This window comes from Melanotaenia boesemani, chromosome 18 (genome assembly GCF_017639745.1).
Source record: "Melanotaenia boesemani isolate fMelBoe1 chromosome 18, fMelBoe1.pri, whole genome shotgun sequence".
In the NCBI taxonomy this organism is placed as follows: Eukaryota; Metazoa; Chordata; class Actinopteri; order Atheriniformes; family Melanotaeniidae; genus Melanotaenia; species Melanotaenia boesemani.
This window is the reverse complement of record NC_055699.1, coordinates 24,983,182-25,004,667: the sequence shown is the minus strand read 5'-3', so window position 1 is coordinate 25,004,667 and position 21,486 is coordinate 24,983,182. Positions and strand designations below refer to the sequence as shown.

Sequence of the window (21,486 nt, the reverse complement as noted above, 5' to 3'; positions counted from 1 at the left end):
AACCCATATTAGTAATATAAATCCTCAGTAAACAATGTCAACACAAAATGTACGATCGTACATGTTAGAGCCCGAATCAGAACCCGAAAACTCTGCAACCCACAGCGACTCAAACTCAGCAACCTGCAGCAAGAAATGCCGCAGGACGCATCTGTTTGGTAAACACTCTGCTTACCAGCTGTAGTCCGATATAATGTCGTTTGCCTGTTAATAGGTGTACATGTGGCAAATGTACCACAATGCCAGCAGAGGTGGACGACGTCTGCTGCCAAGAAATAGATAAGCTAACGATGCTATTTGCTAACAGTTTCATGCGTTGTTACTCTATAGTTTGCTGTATTTCTAGTCACTCCATGAACATCTGTTGTTTCCTGTGGCTAATCAGCTGGATGTTTTTAGCCTGGCTGTTAACATTTGTAGCGTTTCAGTGTTGATGCTAACTTTCTGCTCATCATTACATGTGTGTTACCTGCTGGTAGCGATCAGGTAAAGTATGTGTAGGTTAATTTCTTTTTGGTTTGATTGTTGCTCACACACTATGAAAACAGAACAGACAACTTATTCGGTATTAAGTACAGCTTGTGGCTCAGGATTGGAAACATGGTCCTTGATTCTAGGAACAGACCCTCAATTCAGTTAAAGCCTGGAAGTAAATCCCTCGTTGTACCGGCCCTTATTCATCCAGCAGTCTTCGGTGAAGTGCCGGTCACAAATGGTGAAACTCTTTGGCTGGCTCCCAAAAACAAACTCCATCCATCTTACCGTTGTTTCCTTTTGGAATTTGAACAATTGTGGCTTTCCCTCACAGCGAAGAAGCATTTCTTGTGTGACATGTTACACTGAAAACGTTGCCGTGTCCACCGTGGTGTCTTTTGCCTTACACTGAGCAGTGAAGGTGGGTGTGACTTTCTTCTCATGAACATGTACAATCTGGAGAAGATGACCAGCCACTGAGTCCCGTTCTCTCTTCTCTTAAATAAGTTACTTTAAAGAAAACTTAGCTGAATAGTTTCAGATGCTTCTTATAGCTTTAAAATAGTCTCAGTAGGTGACTGAAAAACAACAGATAAGCATGCAGGTGTATATTTAATATGGCAGCTCAGAAAGTGTGTGTTTGAACACCGCCTGCTAAACACACTTTACGTACACCCTGATGACCGACTCCAACGACCACTGCGACACTCGATTCCCTCAGCAGCACCAGGGAAGCACCACACATTGATACCTGGTCTGTAGTAAACACTGCATTTGTAATCCAAGGCTTCCAATAGTTTACAACGTTGTCCATATTCTGCTTCAAAATGAATGTCAGTTTTCCCATCACATAAACATCGTTCACCACATTAATCCAGTCTTAAATTGTGAGAGTCCGTTAACATCCATTTCCTCCTAAGTGCTTTCTTACTAGCTATCAGTAACACGTCATAGGCAGATCCTTTCAGTCTGTGGCCTCAGGCCCAGATACAAAACTTTAAAAGAAATGGGAGTTGTTTGGGTTATTTTTGATTAAATATAAAGTTGTCTTTATTTACAAGTGATTCTGTTTTCATATTATCTTTTTAAAGAAACAGGTTTGTTTGTTCCAGGACAGTCAACTTCCTGTTAACACAAATATCCAACCAGCCAATCACATGGCAGCATGTAGACATGAATGAGGAAGAAAGGATTTAAGTGACTTTGAGCATGGTAAGGTTGTTGGTTGGAGTATTTCAGAAACTACTGGGATTTTCACACAACTGGGGGGATACTGAATATGCTTGGTTGTACTTCAAGTTGCTCTGCGTGCGATATATAAAATGGCTATATCACCAACGTTGAGTGGAAATTTTCACTGCAGTATTTTAAGTTGTCTGCATGGGATTTTCTTCATAGTTTGGCTTCTCTCACTCGCAGCAGACGCAGCTCACTCCCCCCTCATCCAGGAAACTCCTTCATCTGTGTTGTTTCAGTAGAGACAGGAAAGAAGTGTGGAGACGTGAAGTACGTGCATCAAGCTAGTTTATGAGCATTAAGAGTTGGAAGCTGAATGTGAGATGTCCGTTTTAGCCATAATACGCCTCAGGAATTACTGCAGTCATTTAGCTGAATGCTTTCTCGTGATGTACATGCAGTACTTAGTACTCCTCCAGCTGCTCTGTGCAGGAGCGAGTGTTTCCACCCCAGGAGGTTTAAAAATAGAGATATTTATCTGTTATTCAGGTGGTTGACGTGGCTTGATTTCCAACATGCTCTGTCCACTGATGGGAGTGTAGCTTGTAGTGACATGAGGCGACGTAATAACATGTCATCATGGAAACGTAAAACAAATTAACTCTGTGGTCAAATCTAGTTTTCTCATCTACGGCTCTTGAGCAGGGTGAAATCATATCTCCCTTTTAAAGATTTAGAGAGGTATTCACGCTTTTATTACCTGCCATTCAAATTATTGTGACTCTTATTTTGGGATTTATCGCTGCTACGTCCTTTGCAAGTTGTTCAGAATTCAGCCGTTCGTCTTCTTACAGGGAGGAAACGCCGTGAGCATACTTCTCCGACACTGGCTTCCTGTACAGTACAGGATCCAGTTCAAGCTTTTATTGCTGGTTTTTAAAAGTCTTTATTGCACAGCACCACCTTACCTGTCAGAGCTTTTAACTTCTCATTCTGTTGCTCCTCACAGTTCCTAGAACCAGGTTAAAAGGCAGAGGTGATGGACTGTCTTTTATGCGTCTGTGTTGAATTAAGCTGAATTTACAGGTTTTTGGTGGAGATTTCAAAATATTGAGATAAATGTCATGTAAAGCTAAAAAGTATTGCAACATTAGATTTAGGCCAAGCCCTACTCACAACCATCTCTAGGGTTTAGAGAAGATGGTCTGAAAAGAGAAAATATCCAGTCAGCAGCAGTTTTCTGGACCAGAACGTCTGGTTGATTGAGTCAGTAGTTCGGGCTGATGCAGGTGTAGTGACGTTGAACTGGGGATTCTCATCATTACGTGTGATGACGTGTGATGCTATCGTGTCAACATGGAGCAAAATCCCTGAGGAATGTTTCCAACACCTTGATCAATCTATGACACTTTTTATTTGCTCAGCATTGTTTTAAATTAACAAGCAAACTTTGTTTTTCTTAATAACTTTGCTTCTCATCAGTACACAGAAAAATCTGATGTGTGCAGGAACTAAATGTTTTCATCTGTCCATCAGGCCATGCCCTCAACGCTTGAGTGTTCATTTAAAGTTAATCTCTATCTATTGTTGATAAAGAATCAAAAAGTTCAGAGTAATGTGTTGAAGCTCAGAAGTCAGTGTAGGAGACAGACTTGTCGCTTGAGATCGTAACAGTGTTTTCTTTTTCCAGTTCTCACAGCTGCTGTTACACAAGCTTCATTACAGTCGATGCTGCACAAGATCCTCACAGCTGGACCGTCAGCTTTTAATATCACTACTATCCTCTCTCAGGCTGCTCAACTCTCCAACCAAGGTAAATGAAGCCCTGCAGAAGGAAATCTTTGGACAGTTAGCTTTTTTGGTTTTGTCCTTGACATTGTTTTTGTTTCCTTAGCAGCTCAACAATCCAACCAGTCACCAATGTCTTTAACGTCAGACGCCTCATCACCTAGATCTTACGTGTCTCCGAGGATCAGCACACCACAGACTAACGCTGGTCCTTTAAAGCCCCTACTCAACACACAGCCCGTCATCTCACAGACGAAGGTTGGTACCTAAATACTCAGACACCAAGCTTCATGTTGGGACATTTGTCCTAGAATAATTATTCCCTCCATGGACAAATAAAAATGAACAAATGTCAGATGTTGAACTGAAACATTTATTGGGTTTCTTCATACCTGTTGAATCTATTAAACTAGGTTCTATTATTGGAGATTAAAACTATATTTGGTTTTGTCCTTTCAGGTAATTTCCCCTCATTTTAAGCCGCCTTTCTGCTTGTTTCTCCATGTGGGAATGATGTTGTTCTAAGTTTCTCTTAAACACCAGGGGTACATTTACTACGTCTCCTCCTAAATACTGCTCAAAGAAACGGCTCGGTTCTAATCAAAATGACCAAATATGTAAATATTAGAAGTGTTTTAACCCTTTAAATGCCAGTTTGGATTTTTTTCCTTCATTTAAAAGAAAGTGACATTTTGTCATCAGATTGCCGTTTAAAATTAAAAATCAGTTGAACAATTGTGCAGTTGGTATTTTTGATTTGGACTTGAGCTGATATAGTGAGGAGAAAAAAATGAGTACATTCATGAAACAGTGACATTGTTTAATTAAATTAGTGCTTTAAAGGGTTAAAATCATTTTAATTTCATGTCTGATAGTTTTGAATATGACTGAAGTTGATTGACAGATTTTGAGGAAGAAAAAATTGGGTGAAAAAAAAAATCTGTTATGTTTTTTATAGCAGTTTTGGGGAGAGGACTGTGTTTTTTCCCTAATGACCTAAATGGAGGTGATCCACATGGGTTAACAAGCAGAAAGTAACCTTCACGGCCACGTAGGCCAGTGTTCTGTTTAGTGCTGACGTGACTTCCCTGACTTGTTTACAGGTGAGCACAGCAGCAGCAAAGCAGGCTTCTCATTCCCAGCCCACATCCCAGCAGCCCCTCTCAACTGACAAGTCACATAGTCATGATGCCACCGCAGCCTCCCCGCGGACTCTACAACGTCAAGGGTCAGTATATGAATGAATGAACCTATGAAACACTGAGCAGATTAAAGTCTCCTGACTGAGTCCCATCTTTGATGATGTGGTGGTGTTGCACCATCTGCTGGTCATTAATGAAACAACAAGTGGCTCGTTCCTATTGGTTGCAGATGTCGGTGTTCAGACTACATCTGTAATCACTGATGGTAAAAGAATATGTAATTTAATGCATTCAAAGATGTCAGAAAATTCTTGAGCTTTAAAACAAACCAGAGAGATCTAGTTTTTATGTCTGGTACAGCACCAGTAAGTAGCGGCTAATAACTGGTTACCTTGAGGATAGTTGTGTGCTGCCTGTTATCTGATGGCTCTCTGTGGCGCCTGCCTTTCTTTTCTTATTCTGACACAAAGAAAGCTGTCATTTATCTGTCATATAAGTAATCGAATGTTAAATAGTGAGTATTCTGCACCTATATACTGCTGTTAGGCCTTGTTTTAGGTGCTACACTCACTGTTAAATCATACACATTTAGTTGAATAGCTACTTTTTTTTTCTTGTAAACAAATGGACATTTCAGGAACAACGTGGTGTTCAATGTCTTTGCTAAGGACATTTTGACAAGTAGGAGGGGTTGGGGATTGAAACGCTGTCCTCGTAGTCTTTAGTCTGTGAGTGTAACAAAACACACACACACTTCTGACTCGTGTTGACTGTGGAGAATCTACATTGACACAGCACATTCCCTAGCCCCTCAACCAACCCTGACCATCACAGCTGAATGCTTAGCCTTTACCCTACACCCTAAAACCAAATCAGCTGTGTTGCAGCAGGGAAAACATGTAAAACTTGATCTTTACTCCTCAATCTGTCACCCTCCACAGAACCAGAACCAGGTCTTTGCCTGTTTGGATTGTGATGCCATTGCTTTTGCGGTCATCAGTACCTCTAGCAAATACGTCTACAAGTGACATCTGACCTAGTGTCCTCCACCTTTTTTCGATTTTACCTGAGAATAAGGTGGTGCAGCTATTTTATATGGACATGATCTTTAGTAACTAGTAATTTAGTCCACGTCCGACCTTTTAAAACTAAAGTATCTCCAGACAACAGATACGTCATCATGTTCAATTTCAGTGTCTTCCACAGACGTCACTTTCTGAACTTTCTCCGTCCAGTTTCATGTCTCAACATCTACAATAACACACCTGCTCTGCTGCAGGTTTAGTGGTGCAGCAGTGAAAAAGGTCCTTCCTGCTGCACCACCTTCCCAGCATCGTTGAGGCTGTTTAAACCTGTAAGCTGTGAGACATTTGTATAACTGGCACCACATAATCATGACTATAAATGGTAACTAGCTTAGAAACTGACTTGGATTGTGTTTTTGCTCATTTCTGTCAAAATTATCAACAGAAACTTTCAAGGAACCACAGTAAAGAAGTTTAATGTCACTAACAAAGAACTTGTCTGATCTTTGTTACATACAGCAGTCAGAGGAGTCCCTCTCCAGGTCCCAACCACGTCGCCCCCAGCAGCAGCAACGCCCCCAGCTCAGCCTCCGCACCCCCAACCACCTCAGCAGCCCGGGCCTCCTGCTCCTTCACCCCCACACTTGCTGCCCACTTCAACGAGAACCTTATTAAACATGTGCAGGGATGGCCAGCTGAACACGTAGAGAAGCAGGTCAGTACCACATGTATCTAACCATTTTTATTTATTTTATATATAAATTTATTTAACTTTTTATGTTTTAATTTAATTCGTATTGTGTTTTTTAATCTATTTTATGTATTTTGTTATTTTTAAATGAATCAAATATTTCTTTATATAAAAACTTTTTTTTTACTTTTTTTTTTTGTGAGATTTTTCTGTTTTTATAATTTTATTTTCATAGTATTTTACTGCAACCAGATTGCAGTGTATAACAGCCTAAAGAGCTGATTGATTGTTTCAAAGGCGTCCAGACTACGTGAAGAGGCTCACACCATGGGCAGCATCTGCATGTCTGAGAACTGCACTGAGCTAAAAAATCTGCGGTCTTTGGTCCGAGTCTGTGAAATACAAGCAACGCTGCGCGAGCAGAGGTAAGAAGACACGTTTCCTCTGCTGGCTTGTCTACTTTTAGCAGTCTCCTTTTATCCCCTCTTTCTCTCTCTTTTCCACAGGATATTGTTTTTGAGACAGCAAATCAAAGAACTTGAAAAGTTGAAGAATCAGAATTCCTTCATGGTCTGACAACTCTGGGCTGCGAGTCAAAGCGGGCATTGGGAGGGAACGAGGCGGCGGGGGGAACCCATTGCACATATTTGGAAGTTGGAAAGAAAGCGGTTCCTCTCGAACCCGGTCTTAACATGCAGGATTGGAAGTCGGGCTGGCTTTGGACTGTTGAGCTGGGATGCCAGAGAGGGAGAAACGAGGAGCTGTCGGAGGATGGGAAAAGTGGGGTTGATTTACAGGACCCTGTGGCGAGGGGGGAAAATGTAGATTTCTTGTAGATGTTATCTATGTTGTAAATATGTTTTGTAGATTGAAGCCATGGAAAGCCATGCCTATCGAAGCTTTTGACATCCAGATTAATCGACGCCTCGGCGGCTACCGTCATTAGCTAGCCTGTCCTTCATATTAACTCATCTGCAGACTCTAGGCTGCATTTGGTCCGTGCAGAGATCATTGAACCATTGCATCTGCATGTAAATGGAGGAGTGAAGTCATAAAGCCGATCCTCTTCAAATGTTCGGACTCTCCTCCCTCCACCCGTCGGGATGAACATGTTCTCAGGCATGGCGTCCATCCCCTCGGTGCAGATCTTTCCCAACTGCTCAATGGTTCAGTGATCTGTCTACAGCTTCTGGTGGCCCTGCTTCACCCGGTCTCGAGGGGGGCGGTTCAAAATAAAAATAAAAGAAAAACAGTGCCTGGTGGTTGGTGGAGTGAGTGATAATAAAATGGAAAACATGGAATGAGATGGCGTGCTGCTTTGGACCATTACCGCTACCCTCCCCTGGCCTCGACCTTGCCCTGCCCCCCATCACACCCCTTCTTTCATTTTATATTATTTTTCCCTTTTGTCTTCCTCCTGTTCCTCTTATAAGCCTAGGTGGTACCTCTGTTTCATTCCTTTGTACAGATGCTAAAGTAATGGAGTTTTAACAGGAAGACAGAATAAAAAGGTTTTATTTATAAGAAGTTGTAGTGAGTAAACAGTAAACAACCACATCCAGATGTTCATGGGGACGGTGGTAGCGGGTCAGAGGTGGGCGTGTGAGCGCGGAGCATCTCTTCAGTGAGCGCAGGGCAACAAGAGGTCAAATGTGAAATGTATGTATTGTAATAAACATGTTAAAGTACAGCGAGCACTGGTTGTTATTTTCAGCGGAGCTTCTAGAGTGCCTTGTTGGAAGTCTGCAGACGCCATGTTTTTTGATCACATCCCACCAACAGGAAAAGGAAACTTCAACAAGCATGTCTGTCCCAGTTCTCCTTCATTTGTTCCCCCACTGTTGGAGGAGAAGAGCAGGGTTGTCAGCTGCTAAAGCTTGTTTACCCCCCACCACCACCACCATCATACTATCTATTGAACTGAACTGCACCACATCCAGTAAAGGTGACCACATCATTGCTTTGTATATTGTTTCCTGAAGTATATTGACAAATGAAATAAAATATGCCTCTCTGGGGCCGTCTTGTTCATCGTCCTTTCAGGCTTCATTTCTTGTCTCATCTAACTTGTGTTTGGGGTAATAAAAGGAGAAAGGCTCGGGATTTTATTAAGATTTCATAGGTTATTAGCAAACTTTAGCACTGATAATGAAATAAAGTAGGTAAGGAAATCCATATGAAAATATTTTTAATGCATTCTGTTATTTCCCAGAGTTGAAGTTCAGGACATCTGCTCGTATTTCATATTTACTGGCCGTCCCAATGTCAAGTCAAAGTTTGGTATTGATGGTATTGATGTATAAACTTGCCACAAAAAGTAAGCAATGTTTGGTGGATAAATTTTCCTATTTAATAACACAGGCTGGTGTTGTGTTATACATGTTTGGAAAGCCTGATTGGTCACCTTTACAACCAGGTAGAACTGGGAAGGATGGAGCTCCTGTGGAATGAACAATACAGCTAAATGTGCAGGTTTGGCCCCTAAAACGTACCAAAACCCCTGCAACATTCGCCTGCTGGGGCCAGAGACGTATGACTAGCCTGACTGTTGATATCGAAATGTGGTTCTGAAGCCAGTGGTGATCCCATATCTCCAGAATTTGGGACCTAGCTATCCTCTAGGATGACAACGCTGGCTGAAGAATGGGATTCCATCCCACAGCTAAATGTGACGAGCACGAGGAGGAGGAACCAGCTGTTGTGGCTGCGTATGGATCTGTAGCACCTACTAAGGTATGTGATGGTGTCTTATCTTACAGAGAAGATAAAAGCAGGTGAAAAGTGGGTGGAAATGTCACAGCATTGCAGTGCTTCTACTTGTTAAAAGCCTATTTAAATAAGTTTGAAGTTTATATTTTGAAAGCCTCAGAGGCCTGTTCCAGAAAGGAGGTTCCTCTGAGTCTAGTCAGAAACTCTGGGTTAACTGAGCAACTCTTGAGCTTTTGGTTCCTTCTGTGAGTTGGTTCATGAGTATCTTTACCCAGAGTTGGAAACCACAATGAAAGGTAAAATGACTGGCTTTTTGTCAGCGGTTGCCATGGTGAATCCAGGTGTGGAGGTTCTACTGATGATGGCTTGGGTGGAGCAAGAGGTTTTTATTTAAGAGTCAGAAAGGACTGCTGCTGAGGAGAGAGAAGAATCATGAATGAAAACAGCTGCCAGAGTCAGTGTGGAAGTTGGAATTTACTGGTCCAGTGACTGAATATTTCACTTTATTAAAACTAGAGCATGTGGGTTAAAATATTGGTGGATAGCTTTCTTCTGGAGAAAACCACAAATGCAGGAAGTAGCGTTATTTTTTAGAAAGATAAGGTATTGTACTAGACCATGACTGGACATCTTTTATTTCACACTGGTTGACATACAAATAAAAATTCCAGTGGCTGTTTCTACATCTGCTAATTTAAAATGAGTTTCACATCTTGGGAACAGCAACAGCTAAAGAGAGACATTTCTGTTTTTCTCAATTTATTTCTATTTTTTACATGATACATGCCTTTGCTTCTTTCTTATAGTGAGATAAATGCTTCTGCAGAGCAGTCAGAATAGGACCTCTGTCCCATTAACAGTGACAAAAGTTAAACATGTAAAATAAAAACATTTTTAAATATAGTATGATCAAAGACTTTTGCAAACTCAGCTTTTCCATTGTACAGATTACCAGTCATACCAACAAACTACCTGCAGAGGGAGGAAGCTGCATATTTTCCCTCTAGAGATCAGAAACAAATCTCAGCTGAGGCCTTTTCTGTGAGGAGTTTGCATGTTTACTGACCATATTCTTTTTATTTAAAAATATTTCTACTAATAATGCATAAAAATGGATTACAGTCAAAGATAGAAAGAAAAGTTTAGAAGATACCAGTTCTGGAAGAGTCTATTCTCAGTTGGAGTTGGGAGGTTTTAGAATTGAGGAAAAAAGGAGCATCAGAATTACACCAGCAGCAGTCTCAAGCATTGATCCAAGGCAGGATGGATCCATGTTTTCATGATGTTTCCACTAAATTCTGAGCCTAGCATCTGAATGTGGAGCTGAAATGGAGACTCTTCAGACCAGCAATGTTTCTCCATCTTCTATTGTCCAGTGTTGTCATCTTCACCATGTCCAGATGACAAAGTGCACTGAGTTGCTGCCATGTGATTGGCTGATTAGATATTTGTGTTAACAGGAAATTGAACAGATAAACCTAATAAAATGGACGGTGCGGGTACAGCGTAGATGATGGTAACCTTGGAGCCCTCAGCTGGCAGTGCGTGAGAAGCCGTCAGTCCATCTTGATCAATCAGAAAACCATAGCTTACCCATCAGTCTGCAGCTGCTTCCAGAAATATATCCTGAAACTGTTCTGCAGCTATTTTTTAATTTTCGGGGCACGAGTTCATCCCACATGGACAGAATAACCTCAGTCAGACAAGTTCACGTTTCACCTCGAGACTGAGAAAAGACTGGTGCCAAAGACGAGAGAACTATCCAGACCAGGGATGTCAAACTCTGGTCCTCATGGGCTGCTGTCCTGCAGGTTTTAGATGCTTCCCTGTTCTAACACATAAATGGGTCATTGTGAGAAACTTGCTAACAATTTGAATCCATTTTATTTGAATCAGGTATGTTGGAGCAAGGAAACATCTAAAACATGCAAGACAGTGGCCATCGAGGAAAGGAGTTTGACACCCTTGATTCAGAAAGGGGGAAAAAATGTCTATCACCAACCTTAGATCTCTTGGGCCAGTGACCTGAGAGGTTTTAGATGTTTTCCTGTTTCAAAACACCACATTGAAATAAATGGGTCATTGTGCAAAACTTAAAAACAAGTTGGATCCATTATATTTCAGTGAGGTGTGTTGGAGCAAGGAAACATCTAAAGCCTGCAGGACAGTGGCCTTTGGGGACCAGAGTCTGACACCCTTGATCCAGACTCTGGAAGGTAAAAAAAGTGAGCATCGATATCTGGGATCACCAACTCTGGACCTCTTGGGCCAGTGTCCTGCAGCTTTTAGATGTTTCCCTGCTGCACCGGACTCAAATTAACCAGTTGTTAAGATGTTTGTGCAGAATTTGACAGCAAGCTGTTCGAGAACCATTTCATTTGAATCAGGTGTATTGCAGCAGAAAACATCTAAAACCTGCAGGACCCAAGAGGTCCAGAGTTGGTGATCCCTGGTCTATTAATAAGGGTGCACGAGTACGAGTTCGCCCCTAGCATGGATTACCTGGAAATGACTGAAAGCACCACTCATACATATTGGGGTATTGAAAAGACACATGGTGCCATTAAGATTCAAGATGTTTGTGTCACATCTACCACACAAAATTGCTGTGCAAGGAGAAAAAAAAGCCACCATGAGGGGAAAAAATAACGACCACTGTTGGTGGTTATTTTAGCAGGATAATGTGAAACCTCAATTAAACTAAAATAACTTTTAAGACAAATTAATAAATGACAGATTTCACTTTTTATTGCACTTAAATCATGCACTTTAGGTACAACAAAAACATCAGAGAAAAAACATTTTCCAGTCAACTGCTTCAGATCAGTGATCGACCACAAATCTTCTCAGTATGAGGATGAATTTTCAAGTCAAGACAAAGATGGCTGCCATCAGTTTCTTGTCTCTGTTTAGCCCTGATAAAGCTCAGAAAGCTGAGCCTTTAACCTGATCTGAAACATCAAAGCCGCTGTGAGCACTTCCTTTCGTACCTACTGTATATATCTCCACAGAGGTCGCTCTGAATATTTGCTCCATTATGCTGAGGAAAGTAAACTCAATCATGGAGGACGGAGACAGTCTGCCTGCCTCTGTTTCTTCACAGACATGATATGACTCACATCAAAGAGACAAGAGGAAGCCCAGGAGGAGGTACTGGAGGAAGCCTGTCTGCACTGGTCGGCAGCCTTCAACCTTTCAGGTTCGGATCATTAGAGCTGGGATATGTGAGCATGACGGCATCATTTAGAGCCTCTGGTCTAAAGAAGAATTGTTAGAAGGTGAAAATGAGTTTTCAGGGAGACTTCCCCTCCCTAATACCTCAGCAGTAACCTAGCAGTCGTTGTCACAGCTGCAGGGGGGTTCCTTTGTTAAGCAAAGACCCTCTCGTCTGTAACAGTCACACCTACAAGTGTCTCCTAATGTGTGAAAGCAGACACAACCTGTGTCACAAGGACCTCACCCCACTGAGTGAAACGCTTGTTGGAGCTCATTCTCTCAGCGGGAAACACACTCTGTTTTGTTTTCTTTCTGGTTAGGATGGGGATGTGCTTTCAGTTATTTCCTTGTGTGCTAATTGGGATTACATGTTACATATGGATGCTTGTAAAATCTGGGATATGAATTAAAACAACAATATTTAACATATGTGAATCTTTATAACATTAAAGGAAAAAGACCTAAAGCAAAAATATCCCTGATGTTTTCAGTCAGCTTTTAGGGTTAACCTGACCTCGGCTTGAAAACAGTTTGCATTTGCAAAACAAATTTGTAATAGAAAATATTTGCTTAGTTTGCATTTGATGGCAACAACACATCTCTAAAAAGTCTGAACAGGAGCAACAAAAGGCTGGAAAAGTAACAACTGGAGGAGAATTTAACAACTAATCGGGTAATAGGCAACAGTAATATGACTGGGTATGAAAGGAGCATTCAGAGGTAGAGGAGAGGAAGCATCCAGCTTGTTATCAGTGGACAGGTGAAAAGCTGCATCTCTGATGGTATGGAGCTGCATTAGTGTCTATGGTGTGGGCAGCTTCCACATCTGTGAAGCTCCATCAATACTGAAAAGTACATGGAGGCTTTAGAGCAACATCTGCTCCCATCCAGACAACATCTCTTTCAGGGAAGGCCTTGCAGATTTCAACAGGACAATGCTGAACCACATCCTGCATCAGAACAGCATGGCTTCACAGGAGAAGAGTCCAGCTGCTGAACTGGCCTGCCTGCAGTCCAGACCTTTCACCAATACTAAACATCTGGAGCATCATGGAAGCAGAAATCCAGCAACCAAAGTCCAGGACTGTAGAGCAGCTAGAATCCTGCATCAGACAATTAAATTGCCAGTGACTTTTCCAGCCTTGTGTTTCTCCAGTTCAAGCTTTTTACAGATGTGTTGCTGCCAAGAGATTCAAAATGAGCTCATTTTCCATGAAATGATAAAATGAGTTTTAACATCTGTTATGTTGTTTATGTTCTGCTGGCATAAAATTTAGGTTGATGGAATTTGGAAATGATTGCATTCTGTTTTTAGTACATTTTATAAAGCATCCCAACTTTTTAGAAATAGAGTTTTTTGTCTTTATCTGGCGATCCCTTGTATTTTCCTTTCTCATTTCAAAATATTAATTTAAATCTCAAAAAACATTTTTGAAGGGATGAAGAAAAACAGTTGTTACCAGCTTTGACCACGACGTGGCAATATTTAGCTAACTATATAAAGAGAGACAGACAGATAGAGAGAGAGAGAGAGAGAGAGAGAGAGAGGCGTTAAGAAGTGGAAGCATTTTTTACAGATTAAAAGTACATTTCTGATCATATTTAGATGAAAACGTGTCTGTTATTTTTAGACTAACTGAATTTAAAAGAGGTTACAAAATGAAGTTTTCAGGCATTGAATCAACGTTATAATAATTGCTTACTACAAAACATGTAAATAAAGTGACGCAGCACTTTGAATCTGCTCACCTTCACCCACTCACTCACTCTGCGCAGATAAGTGGTGGAACACCAGCCGTGGACTGGCGCCTCTGTGAAATTGCACATAATTGTAGTAATTGCAGTGCGCAGTCATTCTCTCCCTACAGCTAGATCCGCATCCTGTTGTCTTTGGGCCACAATAAAGAGCCATTGATGTTTCATTATTTCTGCAGGCAGAGCTGTGTGTCTGCAGACTGGAACCTCTGCCTGATGACCTCCACTGACTCAGATTAACTCTTGTCACAGCGGACTGTCTGCACCGGAATTCACTGCTGGGGGTTGTTTATAGTGAAACTGACATAGAACATGAAGAAAACAATCCTTTATGTCTAAAATGCGGAGATTTCATGCAATTCACGTGTTTTCCCCACTGGCGACTAAAAGGGCAAATGTGTGCGTGCGCGTGCGCTGTGTCCCTTTGAGCGTGCAGTCTCGGTGGCGCCATGCGCCTTTTTGGATTGCTAATTTCTTAGAGTGGCTATCCGCTCCTCCCTTCAGCAGCAGTCTGGTAGCCTGGAGGAAGGAAGGCGGGTCAGCGCGGCGTCAACCTGGCTGCCTGTGCGGTTCCTCTGCAGGTAGCTGCTGGACCAGCTCGCCCCACCTCATACTGCACTGTGCGTGGGATCATCTCCTCTCATTCATACCTGGAGAAGTTTATTTAACTTAAAAACTAAGGACATAATATACATATCTGTTTATGTGTTAAAATATTTTAAAATATCGATATCGAAATTTCACCGCGTTATTTGAGCTTATAAAGTTAGGTGCTGTTAACCTGCTGATTGACTCCTGTCCGGAGGACATATGGAGCATGCTATTATGAAAACAAGGGTCTATGAATCAACGAAAATGACCTAACAAGTAAGAAAGTGTCAAGAGGGAAACAAAAACGCAAATCAAGTTATTTTTGTAGGAAAATAAAAGCTTCAAGTTCATCACGAGAGAGAGAGAGAGAGAGAGCGAGATGAAAAGAGCTCATATTTTCCATGAAATTATAAAATGTTTCAGTTTCAACATCTGATGTTGTTTGTGTTCTATTGGTAAAATATGGGTAGATGAGTTTTGTTAACCGTTAAGGTGTTTATTTTCGACTTTAGTGTTTTTCTTTATTGGCTTACTTTATTTTGAAAAGAATTTACAGGATGTGGTTAATGACGTTGCCGTCTTCTTCTTCTTCGGTGTTCTGTCCAATCAGAGGAGAGGAGGCGGAGCTCTGTCTTTGAGCCTCTATCTCTTCTGCTAAATAGTTCCTGTCCGAAGTTTGTGCTCAGTCTCTGCTTCTTTGCATTAGTTGCTCCTCTTTTTTTAAAAATCCAGTTTCTTCTCCAGGAATACAAGTGTGATGCTTCAATGTGACCGCGCGGACAGAGAGGTAGAAGAGGATCGATGACGGCTTAAAAAAAATCACGCATTTTCTAAAGGAGTATGTTTTTTCATTTTTCTTTCTCACCATTCCGACTCGGAGAGAAACTTGGTGTCTTATCGTAATGTCGGACCGCATCTTGAAAGACAAAAGTTAATTTCTCCGTCTTCATGAGGGAGAGGAGGCGTTTTGGATTGATTCTTTGTTCCTATCAGGTTTATGAGCTGCCCTGTTTTCCACCTCAGCTCAATGTAAAACTTTTTTTCTCTCTCTGTCTCGCGGATCTCAGCCTGGTGCTCTCTTGCTGCTCCTGCCACTGGAAAAACGAGGACTTTTCTCAGTAACTGGGTGTAAATGGATCGCCAGTTAAGTTTAATTTCCATCTGGCTACAACTGGAACTGTGTGCCATGGCCGTTCTTCTGACTAAAGGTACGTTTAGACTTTGCTCTGCTGACGGGGCAGAAATCCGGATAAACAGCGATAAAAACCAGGAATGTGCTTTAAAAAAGTCTAGGAGTCTTTATCTGGACCTCACAATAAAGAAATAAAGTTAAAAAAAAATAAACAGCAGCGTTAATTTTTTAGAATTAGATTTACTCATAATCACTCTTATGGCTTTAAAACGCGTAATATTTGTAGTAAAATGTACTTAAATCACCTTAAAACGTAAAATATTTTGCACTGACTAACATAATGATAAGTAATGCATACATTCACACAATTTCTCAAATAATATCCACCCATTTTCAGACGTAAATATTAATTCTTCGTTGTTGTTTTTGTGCTCTTCGATACTGCCATTCATACCAGACCAACGAGGCTAAAAAAGCCTCAGTTCTCGGCCTGCCCCCCTTCCTCCTCTTTACACTCCTCTGCCCACAAAGGGGCCTCTCCTCTCTAATGAAATATTCTCTAAATGACCTGCCTGAGCCCTGCTGCTCCAATCATTCACCGGGAAAAAACTGATCTGATGACTGCGCCCTGCGCAGCAAGTTGGCGCAACCGCAGGCGAAGCGCAGACTGTAAAAACAGGCAGCCATAATGTTGCTGGGAGCTCTTTAGATGGGGACCCCAGAGCGTCCTGCCCCCACCGCACCCCAGTCCCCAGTCAGTCCAGACCACAAGTGAAGCTTTGCGTGCAAACTGGGGAGGGAAAGAGATTCATCGCCACTCCCACCCCCCTTTTCCTCCTTACATGTTTCCATGTGAGTTGAAAGAAATTGACTTTGGCAAACAACCACTAATTATAAGCTACGGGGTTCCTGTTGGTACAATACGGCCAAACAGAAGTTTGTACATGGATGCAGAAAACTGGAACGTCCCTTAAAGCTCTTTAAAGCCACCTGGTTGTTTATTGCAGCACTTAGCAGATACTTTGAGAGGGTCCGAGGTGATAAACGTGGAACGTGACTGGCTGTGGTCGTGATAAAAGTTGACCTAAGGAGCAGGATTGTTAAAACAAACTGGCTTAGCCTAGAAAATCCATCATGATTGTTTTTATTTTTTTTTTTTAGGGATGTCTGATATCAGCTTGTTTCTTTAACTTTGTCTTTTTTCCTTCTCCAGGAGAAATAAGATGTTATTGTGACGCTCCGCACTGCGTGGCCACTGGATACATGTGCAAATCGGAACTGAACGCCTGCTTCACCAAGGTCCTGGACCCGCTCAATGTCAACTCCCCCCTCACCCACGGGTGTTTAGACCCCGTTGCCAATGCTGCAGACATCTGCAGCAGCAGCCAAAGGGCCACAGATGCCCTGACAGGGGCCCTGGCGCTGGAGTGCTGCCATGATGACATGTGCAACTACAGAGGCTTGCATGACCTGACGCACACCAGGGACTCAGCAGGTAAAAATCAAACCTGGTGAACATGAACCGGGGGCTGTCGGGATGCCCCCCCTCCCCCCGCCCCAATTTTCCAGTTTTATAGTGATTCAGTTTGACTTTTAATGGGCTCCAGCTCTGCGTCTGGAAAGGAAAGGGAGCAGCTAGTTTACCTTTAAGCCCTTGGAAAGAGATCAGATATGTTCCTCTTTTTTTTTTATTATGTGTGCACCATGTAATTTTCCCACTGAGTAGGAATGTGCTTCCTAGAATGAGTATTCCCATGTAGAAATACCGGCTTGTTGAGTAATGAAAAGGTGCATGGAAAGATGTGAAGAGTCCAGAGGGGATTTTCTGTTGTGACCATGAGACTCAGCAGCTGAACCGTTTATTAGCTCAAGTTAACTCTAGAAACTTGCTATCGCTTTTTTTATTTTTTTAAAAACATCATGAGTGTCTCAGGGGTGGTAGTGTGTATCTCTGTGGGGTAAACTGTGATGGATATTTTACCCTTTAGGTGATCTACGTAAATTTTCCAGGCATTTCTTTTCCATCCAGAAGGTTTACAATCCAGCCACTAAATGTAGTTTTATTCAGAGACTATCTGGTAAATCCACAATGATCCATGATAACATTATTTATCACATTTCATCATAAAAAGATCACTATCACTACTCTGTTGCTAAGAGACCTCTATTTAGACCTGGACATGACGATGAAGCCACTTCCTGTCAAAATTTCCACCAATCAGAGAGCTTAGATTGACGGTAACGTCCAATCAGGAGCAGCCAAAGATCAACCAGTAAGCATGAAGTTCTATGTGTGTCTGAAAAGAATAAAAAAAGCTCCTCTATGGCTGGAATGAAGCCAAGAAAACGTTTCTGATGCACGGTGGCGCCAAAAAGCAGCTGAGCTGGAGTTGGTTTAGTAAGAATAGCAGGTAAATAGTAGCAGAAATAACTGGAAATGAGGAAAAAGGGGAAATATGTTTCAATGCCAATATTTTTTCTCCTGAAAGCCAAGACTTGAGAGAATGATGCAGATGAGAAAAGACTTGGTCATTGTTGATCTGTGTGTTATTTCTACAAAGTTCTGTTAGTAATAAATTCTGCTTTATTCTTCTGGTCGGCCTTTATGCTGCTATATCTACTCATACATTCATTTTACATCATTTTAGCCTCATAATCTGAAGCTGAGGCTGGAAACATGTCTGCTGCTGACTGGGATTAAAAGTTCCAGCTGCTGGCAGTTTTATGTAAAAAAAAAAAACAAACAAAAAAAAAAACAAAAAAAAAACCAGCAGAAAATGTTTGGAAGTTTAAAGGGTTAATATCTGCTACTTGGTTGGGATGTGACTCATGTTTTTGCTTTTATTTCCTCTTGTCGTTCTTGTTTTTCCTCCGTTCTCATCTTAAATAAATGGTTTGTTTTTGTGTGTGTGCAGATATCCGGTACCAGTCTGACAACAGCAACAGGAACCTGGTGACCCGGGTTCAGGAGCTGGCCTCGGCCAAGGAGGTGTGGTTCAGGGCAGCAGTGATCGCTGTGCCCATCGCGGGCGGCCTCATCCTGGTGCTGCTCATCATGCTGGCGCTGCGGATGCTGCGCAGCGAGAACAAGCGGCTGCAGGACCAGCGGCAGCAGATGCTGTCGCGCCTCCACTACAGCTTCCACGGACACCACACCAAAAAGGGTCACGTGGCCAAGCTGGACCTGGAGTGCATGGTCCCCGTGACGGGCCACGAGAACTGCTGCCTGACCTGCGACAAGATGAGGCAGGCCGACCTGGGCAACGATAAAATCCTGTCTCTGGTCCACTGGGGGATGTACAGTGGTCACGGCAAGCTAGAGTTTGTATGACTTCCTGTGGAAATAACCAGACTCATCTCTTCGAATACAGCCAGGACTGCCTTTTTTTAAAGCTTCAAACAGACATTCCTGTTTTTCCTCCGTCAGTTTGTTTTTGCGGGGACGATGCAGACTGATCTCATGCCATGTGGTTTTTGCTAGATGAGCACTTTACTTGAAACTAAAAAGGCAGAGCTGTATTTAAACCTGAGCGGGCAGGACCGAGGTGGAGTCGGGAGTCTTGTTCCTGCTCCGGAGGATCCTGGACTTCTCCACACTGAGCGCTGAAGGATTCCAGATTTGTCTAATTTGCACATTTGTGAAAAACAGAAAAAGATGAGGAGAATTTTACACTGACCAGGGTACAAAAAAAGACTTGAGGAGTAAAAAAAATTCAGTGTTTGACTGTAGGTGTGCACACTCCTCCATGTACGTTTCATGATTCAAGCTTATTGTAAAGATTCTAAATTTATCTATATATTTTTGTTTGATAAAACACTGTGTGTGTGTGGATGTGTGTGTGTGTCATTCTCTCTGTGATCAGACTAAAAGCTTGATTGAGTGTGAAAGAAAAAAAAACTTCCATTAAAAGTGATTTTTATTTATTTGAGGGTTCACTTCTTTTTTTCTGCTCAAACGACTGCTGCTGATTCCAAATTAATTTTGTGTAAATAAAACCAGGATGCAGTGATTTCCTGATCTCATCAGGTCATATTTTATTCCCAGTAGAACATAAACAACATATTGGAATGAAACTGAGACATTTTACTATTTGATGGAAAATATGAGCTGATAGTGAATCTGACGGCAGCAACACGACTAGAAAAAGTAGTTCCAGAGTGATTTTTAGCATCGTGTAGCATTCCCTCTTCTAACAACTGTTTGGAAATGTCTGGGAAGTGAGGAGACCAGTTGGAGTTTTAGGAGAGGAATGTTGTCCCATTCTGGTCTGATGCAGGATTCTAGCTGCTCTACAGTCCTGGACCTTGATTGCTGGATTTCTGCTTCCATGATGATCCAGATGTTTAGTATTGGTGAAAGGTCTTGACTGTAGGCAGGCCAGTTCTACAGTGTATAATATCATCTACAGATTCATAGAATAAGGAGGAATCTCTGTGCGCATGGGACAAGGCTGGATGCTGGTGATCTTCTGCATTAAAACCAGACATGGTTCTCTACTGCAGAGGTCCCCAACCATAGTCCTGAAGGCCCACTATCCTGCAGGTCTTAGACATTTCCCTGTTGGAACACACCTGATTCAAATTAAATGGCTCTCTTGCAAGCTCTGCTCAATTCTGCTAATGAGCCATTAATTTAAATCAGGTGTATTGCAGCAGGGAGACATCTAAGACCTGCAGGATAGTGGGCCTTGAGGACTAGGGTTGGGGACTTCTGCAGTAGAGAACCATGTCTGGTTTTACTGCAGAAGATCACCAGCATCTAGCCTTGTCCCATGCACACAGAGATTCCTCCTTATTCTATGAATCTGTAGATGATATTATACACTGTAGATGTTGGGATCTTTAACTTCTTCACAATTTTATCTTCAGGAATTTTTCTAAAATTGTTCCACATTTTTTAGACCAAGTTTTTCTCAGACGGGTGAATCTCTGTCTATCTTTCCATCTGAGAGACTCTACCTCTCTGACATGCTCCTTTTATACCCAGTCATGTTACTGATCTGTCAAATGCTCCTCCAGTTGTTTTCAAGTTACATTAAGTACAATTGGGGGATAAACTAAATAATTTTTCAGCTTTTTTATTGACATTTTTTGCAAATTAAACACCACTATATTTTGTGTTTTTAAATAAAAAGTTTTTATTACGAAATAAACAAACAGCATAATAATGTAGCAACTATCATCATTCCATTAATTTGTTCTTTAATAGAGAAAATAGACCATTTACTCTGATTCCACTTCGTGTGCAGTTCAATATGATCCTGTGGTTTCCAACCTATGGGTTGAGCCCCTTCTGTTGGCTCTCTGTCCGGCTTTCTACTCACTCGAGGCGAAGCTGCGTTCCTACTGAATTCTTGCAAAACACGGATGCAAACAAAAACAAGCAGAGGAGTAAAAGGCCAGCCGGGACAGCTTGTTTGGAGTCTGAGGTCAGGTCTCCGTCGCATCCTTCATCATGACTTTCCAAACTACTTCTGAATATTTATATTTCCAGGAGTCCCGATGCGGCAGCCACAACAGTTGGTGCATTATGCACTGTGTGCGTCACAGAAAAGAATCATTTGAGGCGGGCATGGGTTGAAAAGTTCACACCCTATGGTTTCTGTGGTTACTGTGGCAACTACAAATAAGCCATCCTGTAGGGCTTTGGAAGCAGAGGTCCACTTCAGTGAATGGTGGGTGTATTAAGGCTGAGTCTTGTTTCTTTTCATTAGGACAACAGGAAAATACTTTTAACAGCTCGCCACTTAACAGCAGTTTGCATTAGCAAGGCTCGGCCCAGGCTCA

The 21,486-nt window shown here is 41.9% G+C and overlaps 2 protein-coding genes across 3 annotated transcripts in view; both read left to right on the top strand.

The window, feature by feature from the left end:
* Positions 1 to 8,325, top strand: part of waca (WW domain containing adaptor with coiled-coil a) — a 29,105-nt gene extending 20,780 nt beyond the window's left edge. The window contains exons 8-13 of one of the 2 annotated variants that reach the window (XM_041967559.1): positions 3,341 to 3,463; positions 3,548 to 3,696; positions 4,542 to 4,666; positions 6,125 to 6,320; positions 6,594 to 6,721; positions 6,803 to 8,325. In XM_041967559.1, coding sequence (XP_041823493.1) covers positions 3,341 to 3,463; positions 3,548 to 3,696; positions 4,542 to 4,666; positions 6,125 to 6,320; positions 6,594 to 6,721; positions 6,803 to 6,872 — 791 coding nt within the window. In that variant the 3' untranslated portion in view covers positions 6,873 to 8,325. Of the gene's footprint in view, positions 1 to 3,340; positions 3,464 to 3,544; positions 3,697 to 4,541; positions 4,667 to 6,124; positions 6,321 to 6,593; positions 6,722 to 6,802 lie in introns of both variants that reach the window. The other variant, XM_041967558.1, reaches the window with a different exon arrangement.
* A 6,869-nt stretch (positions 8,326 to 15,194) lies between these two features.
* Positions 15,195 to 19,623, top strand: bambia (BMP and activin membrane-bound inhibitor (Xenopus laevis) homolog a). Its single transcript, XM_041969040.1, has 3 exons — positions 15,195 to 15,775; positions 16,913 to 17,194; positions 18,615 to 19,623. Exons 1-3 carry the CDS (start codon positions 15,700 to 15,702, stop codon positions 19,028 to 19,030), a joined length of 774 nt encoding a protein of 257 aa, XP_041824974.1. The 5' UTR covers positions 15,195 to 15,699; the 3' UTR covers positions 19,031 to 19,623.
* Positions 19,624 to 21,486: the final 1,863 nt, after the last annotated feature.

What these genes read in the sequence shown, in the direction of transcription:
- bambia (XM_041969040.1), top strand. Translation starts at nt 15,700, where the DNA reads ATGGATCGCCAGTTAAGTTTAATTTCCATCTGGCTACAACTGGAACTG. An exon ending in GGCCGTTCTTCTGACTAAAG is followed by an intron (nt 15,776 to 16,912) that starts GTACGTTTAGAC and finishes TTCCTTCTCCAG; the next exon opens with GAGAAATAAGATGTTATTGT. An exon ending in GCACACCAGGGACTCAGCAG is followed by an intron (nt 17,195 to 18,614) that starts GTAAAAATCAAA and finishes GTGTGTGTGCAG; the next exon opens with ATATCCGGTACCAGTCTGAC.